Raw genomic sequence first — 6464 nt, 5'->3', positions numbered from 1 at the left:
TCCAAATAGCAGAACAAACAAAACTCAAAACTCAGAGATGATCACAGCAAACTTTAACCCTCATACTTCACCTATGCCCCTACTGACAGCAGGGTCCGCTCTGTTACTTAAACTGATTATTGAAGAAATGAATATCACTAGCATATCACTGCTCTTACCCTCCCCCAAAAGTAAATGAACACTACACAAAATATAAACTCACCCCAAATAAAAGTCAACAGTAACTTAAGGATACTGCTGGATTCCTATAGCACTAGTTACTGCAGTACAGTAACAGTTACTACACGAACCTACGATATTATAATCCTCTTCCAACCTATTTACAAAATATCCTCATTCTGAGGTTCTGGAAGTGTTACATCGTTGCATGAGACTCCTCTTCTCTAGGTAGTTCAGTCTTGAAAAACAGCAAATTTACTATTTTTATATACTGCCACTGATGGGTAAATGATCATAAAAGGCCTACAACCAAATTCCTCATCCTTTGGTATGCAGATCAGATCATACAAGCTTTTCCCCTCAGATCATACAAAATAATCTAAAACTGGAAACAGATAAACACTCATACAAAAATAAAAATAATAAAAACAAGCAGCAAAAACCAAAAACATAAAAAGGAATCTGTAAACGGCATCATATTAACAGTCTTAATTTTGCTAAAGACAATATACTTGGTTTACCAAAGCAATAAGCATTTTATAAAGTACTCCAGAAATAACGCTTACAAAAATAGGGGGAAAATTTTAGATGAGAGCGCAAAACTAAATCATCTCGCCCTCTGGCAAAGAGTTCTCCCAAAATGTCATGTCTACAAGAAGTGATGTTTGGCAAAACTGTGTCTGGGCTGACTCAGCCACCAGCTCATGTTCAGGTGGCTTTTCCTCAGGTTTGCTTCATCGGTGCAGGGATATTTGCAGACGCCTGCTCGAGGTAGGCCAGGGAACCCTGAGGGATGTCGGCTGGCTTTTTGTGCTGCATGTTGATGTCCTCCAGCACCTGCTGCCAATGTCTCAGTTTTGTTAAGTGCTTCTGGACCAGAGCATCCTTTCGCTGTAATTCGTTCCTCAGTTCCGAGACATCCTACAAACGAAAGCAATGAAGTCAGAGTAAACTCACAAAACATGAACATAGCTTCTGATTAGTTAAGAGCACTAAGAAGTAAATTCAAAACAGAGAACCAACTGAACCATAGTAGGCTGATTACTCTGCTTGGCTGCATACTTTGAATAACCCAAAGCAACTCTTCTCATGAAAGATGCCTGCTTAACAGTTTTTATTTTTAATTCATGTTCTTTTAGTAAGTAATACACACATTACAAAATTCCAAAGTACCAAAGGACAGCCAAAAAGAAGTCAGTCTCTTTCCCATCCTGGTCTCCAGGCACTCAGTATATCTCTCTATCCAAAGGCTACTGTGAGAAGGGTCTAAAACACTGAGAATCTGAAACACATGTTAACTGTTTTAAAAGAATCCACAGCCACTGTTCTATCATTTCAGATTATTAAGTGTTAAAATCTCATTTTCAAGAGCTTTTTAATGAGTAACAGTATTAAAATCCTGTATTAAGACCTGGCTTTGAACACACCTAGACTGTCACTCAGGCATTCAAATCAGGAAATGATCTGATATGGTGAACTGTACGAATATCATCTTCTTACCATTCACCTTCTCAACAGCTGGTATCAAAGAATAAAACGAACATTTTGACTAATTGCTCAGCTTGTGGGAGGAGTTATTTTAAAAACTGCTAAAAAAATAATCATCCTAATTTAGTATTTCCCACTGTGGGCATCACTGTGTTTTGGGCAGGAAGATTCTTCCCTCTTCCACACTGCAGGGGGCAGGCCCTGGCCCTATCCACTAAATGTCATTAATGACAACCTTAACACACTTCCAAATACCCTGGTTTCAAACAACTGAGATAAATAAAATCCTGAGTTTCAAGGAGCCTGGGACAGAACATTTACTTTTTGGTTCCTTGAACAAAATTGCCTAGAGCCCTTCCTGTGTGTAAGGCAGCAGGGACACACAGATCCGTTGCTGTTCAAAATGAGCTTATCATCTACATTAATACTTTTCAACCTTTCAAGCAGAACCTTTTCTTTTTTTTTTTTCTTAAAAGAAAAATCTTCCATGAAAGCCAGTGTATGAAACGAGTAAAAGCCGAGAGCTGCTGTGTTTGAAACACTGCTTTCCACCCCTGACCCCCAGGTCCAGGTTGTCATGAACACTGACAACCAACATTTTACATTCAAGCTATGAAGCCCCACTATAACTAATGCGCAAATGGAGCATCTCATTTAAACCATAAATCGAATTTTGACAACATTTGCTCTTCCTTAAACTTAGAGAGAGAACTCAGCTTGTACCTCTTTGATAACTTGCTCTGGTTTCTGGACAGATAACTGCAATCTTTTTTGTAGGAAAAAACATTCTGTCTGTCTCGCAATATCTAGAAATTTCTGGATACACTGATCAACACCTTAAAAAAAAAAAAAGACCAAAATATTAAATTAAGGAAAACACTAGACACATATATCTCTCTCATAAATCAACAGTTGGAATATCAAAACAGCACCTTCTTGTAGATGGAATCGGGGATTTTAATCCTGCCCACAGCAATATTACTGACCCCAACCCCCTATGAGTTAAGCAACATTAACTAGCAGACAATCTGTGTTTTTACCAGGTGAATAAGAAACCGAACTACAACGCAAAAGTTCTTCTGAAGAAAGACAATCCAGAGAGCCAGCAATTAACATCATGATTTCCAGTTAAAATGAAACATTTAAAACAGTACGAAGAAATCAGAAGTACCTCTCTCGGGACAGAACTTGGGCGAGGAAGGGGAAGCAAAAAACTTAGTTCTTTCTTTAGTTTTTTTAAAAGACATAGAGGATGTTTTTTTTATTTACTGTACTGCACGCAGGCTTTCTCTAGTTGCAGCGAGCGGGGGCTACTGTTCGTTGCGGTGCGCAGGCTTCTCATTGTGGTGGCTTCTCTTGCTGCGGAGCACGGGCTCTAGGCGCACGGGCTCAGTAGTTATAGCTTGTGGGCTCTAGAGCGCAGGCTCAGTAGTTGTGGTGCACAGGCTTAGCTGCTCCGTGGCATGTGGGATCTTCCCGGACCAGGGCTCGAACCCGTGTCCCCTGCATTGGCAGGCAGATTCTTAACCACTGCACCACCAGGGAAGCCCAACTTAGTTCTTTAAAAAGCAGTACACACTATTGGTTTTCTGCGTCTTGGTACCAATAGGAAAAGCTCATTCATTACAAGTGGCTCATTATGAGTGACATAAGATGTCAATAAACTGAACAAAGAACCAGCAGTATATAGAGATTACACAAATCTTATTCCCTGGAAAAGTTCTCTTAGGATACAAGCGGGACTGAAACACATCAAGTGTAAAATCAGCAATGAGGGAATTCTTACCAGTTCGAATTTCTTCCTGATCTGTACCACTGACATAATCCTGACTCACCAGAGAAGCAAAACAAGCCTGTGTGATCAAAACATATTACAAAAGAAAAAAATGTCATTCACACATCAAGAATCTTACTTTAGAGTAAGAAATAACTTCTCTCGATGGAAAACGAAGGCTGAGCCGAGTCTCGCGAGAAGACTAGGTGGGTGATCCAGGTAGTACCACTCCCCATCCTTTTCACTTGGCTAATTCCCAATGCCCGCCTGGGTTTCATGTTTTCTGGGAAGCCTTCCTTGACAGCCATGCCCAGATGTGCTCTCAGAGTATCCCGGGTTTCTTCTATCAGAGCACTGATCCCACAGCACAGCAGCTGCCTGCCATTTATCTGTTTTTTCCACTGCACAGTCACGAGCTCCTTGAAGGCAGGAACTGTTTTCTGTGTATTCTTAGCACCCAGGACAGGTCCTGACACATAACAGGCTCCTTCACTGTTTGACAAATATTCATCAAGCACTTGCTATCTGCTACCACTGGATTAGCACTACAGATACAATGAGAGGAGAGGAGGGCAAAACAGGTGTTCTCTGACTTCATGGAGCCTGATGTAGTGTGCTACAAAGAGCAGCAAGGCAGGGTCGATGCGGAAGTGATGTGTGAGCTGGGGGAGGGACCTGAAAGCCCAAAGAGAAAATGAAGAACACAAGCAGAAGGTCTCCTGTGGCCAGAGTTAGAAGAGATGGGTCTGGAGCAGAGACGTGAACATGCAGAGCTAGGAAGACCACAGCACCCCTTGGGCTATCCCCACAGCCACAGATATCCACTAAAGGGTTTTAAGCATTAGGGTGCTGGTGGTCAGCTGCAGACTTCCTTCTACAGGGCCAGTGTTTCAGCAAGAGCTCATGATGAGAGCCACCTCCCCTCTCAGTGCTAGATGCTGCTCTAAAACTTCACCTGTCCCTTTCCTTTATGGTTTAGCCCCACCCCAAAGGCGTCTCATCCTCCTCCCAGACGGAAGAGATTTCTGTTCTTTAAATCTGTTGTCTCCAAACTTTTGAATGTACACCCCACCAACAAAAGCATTTTGTCCACGCAGCCCCAATAACACGTTCATTTACAAACTATGTTTATCAACTACTCTGCTATTATATACAGTATAAAGGTCACACGACTAGGGATCCCTGGTGGCGCAGTGGTTGAGAGTCCGCCTGCCGATGCAGGGGAAACGGGTTCGTGCCCCGGTCTGGGAGGATCCCACATGCCGCGGAGCGGCTGGGCCCGTGAGCCATGGCCGCTGGGCCTGTGCGTCCGGAGCCTGTGCTCCACAACGGGAGAGGCCACAACAGTGAGAGGCCCACATACCGCAAAAAAAAAAAAAAAAAAAAGACATGACTAGGATTTAAAATGTAGAAAAGGTAATTCCAGTTACAAGTTATTTTTTTTTTTTTTTTTTTTTTTTTGCGTTACGCGGGCCTCTCACTGTTGTGGCCTCTCCCCCTGCGGAGCGCTGGCTCCGGACGCGCAGGCTCAGCGGCCATGGCTCACGGGCCCAGCGGCTCCGCGGCATGTGGGATCCTCCCGGACCGGGGCACGAACCCGTATCCCCTGCATCGGCAGGCGGACTCTCAACCACTGCGCCACCAGGGAAGCCCCAAGTTATTTTATTTCCACACGTTAATGGCTCATCTTCCACTTTAGAGACCACAGGAAGCCATCTTATTTCTAAGCACTTATTTTGTACCTCTCCTTTGTCTGCTATCACTCCCCATCTTCTTTGGTACAGGGTTAATGCTTGAGCAGAACTCAGAGTTAGGGTCACCTCTGCCTCTCTCCTCACCCCCCAGCTTTCCTCCCCCTTCCTCGGCCCTGAGTACCAACTTCCCCACAGTAACTTTTTTTTTTTTTTTTTTTTTTTTGCGGTACGCGGGCCTCTCACCGCTGTGGCCTCTCCCGCCGCGGAGCACAGGCTCCGGACGCGCAGGCCCAGCGGCCACGGCCCACGGGCCCAGCCGCTCCGCGGCACGCGGGACCCTCCCGCACCGAGGCACGAACCCGTGTCCCCCGCACCGGCAGGCGGACTCCCAACCACTGCGCCACCAGGGAAGCCCCTCCCACAGTAACTTTTAAATAACTCCCAGCTCCAAAAGTCCCACTACTTTAGGACCGTTTAAGGGTGGAGCCCAACGGAAAGGATACAGGACATAGGGGTGGACGCTGCGCTCCGGAGAAAAGGAGCACGTACTAAACACGCAGGGACGCGGGAAAGGATACTCAGGGATGGAACCAAGGATGGGGTGGGACGAGAACAGCCCACTGAAAACCTAGAAGGGCCCCACGGTTGGGGGTAGACAAACTTCAAGTCCACGTGGCTCCAGAAATGTCAAGTTTAGGCATCTCCGCCAGCCAACCAGAGGAGAATTCCGGCCACCATTCAATGTGGAGACTAACGCAAGCAACTTACGTGCAGGTATCGCCGAAAGAGAGAAGCTGCGCACGCGCAGCATACGCTTCAGAAAAGAAGGGAGGCTGGGAACACAGACGCCCACGTCTTATCTTACCTCGAACGATGACTCCAACTCGTCCACCAAGGTACTGTTAGAAGTCCTCGGAACGCCTGGTGTGGCCTGAAGAAGCGAAGCCTGGGCCAAAAGTCCCGGCGGGGGTGGCGGCGGTCCCGGTGGCTGCCCGGAGAACATACCTCCTAGCGGAGCCGCCATTTAAGAGGCTCACTGCGCCTGCGCGGGAGCTGGGGCCCGCGGGTCACGTGACATGGCCGGTCACGTGACGGTGTTGCGTGCACGTTGGCGTCTGTTGGACGCCCAGGAAACCTATGGTTTGGTCCTTTGTGCCCTCTTTGTTTCCGTCACGCAGGCAACCTGGCTTTTACTTTTGCTTTTTGAACTTGAGAATTGAAGGCTTTGAGAGGATTTAACACAGTTGTGTGGAGAGCAGAATCAGTAACTACGGTGGGGTGAGCCCTCTGGCGGCGTCAGGATATTCCTGTACCAGCCCCGCCTTTGCTCTCAACTCTTGAAATGACTT

At 46.1% G+C, this 6464-nt stretch overlaps 1 protein-coding gene across 1 annotated transcript; it reads right to left on the bottom strand.

Annotated features, from left to right (window-relative positions):
* Positions 1-618: 618 nt before the first annotated feature.
* Positions 619-6139, bottom strand: MED28 (mediator complex subunit 28; the record flags this gene model as incomplete). The annotated part of the gene is made up of 4 exons (XM_079703952.1): positions 619-1080; positions 2371-2483; positions 3434-3500; positions 5981-6139. The coding sequence occupies 4 exons, from the start codon at positions 6137-6139 to the stop codon at positions 883-885; spliced, it is 537 nt and encodes a 178-aa protein (XP_079560078.1). The 3' UTR covers positions 619-882.
* Between the last annotated feature and the right edge of the window lie 325 nt (positions 6140-6464).

Source organism: Hyperoodon ampullatus, assembly GCF_949752795.1.
Source record: "Hyperoodon ampullatus genome assembly, chromosome: 1".
NCBI classification, from domain to species: domain Eukaryota; kingdom Metazoa; phylum Chordata; class Mammalia; order Artiodactyla; family Ziphiidae; genus Hyperoodon; species Hyperoodon ampullatus.
The sequence above is the reverse complement of the archived record's forward strand: the minus strand, read 5'-3'. Positions and strand labels throughout refer to the sequence as shown.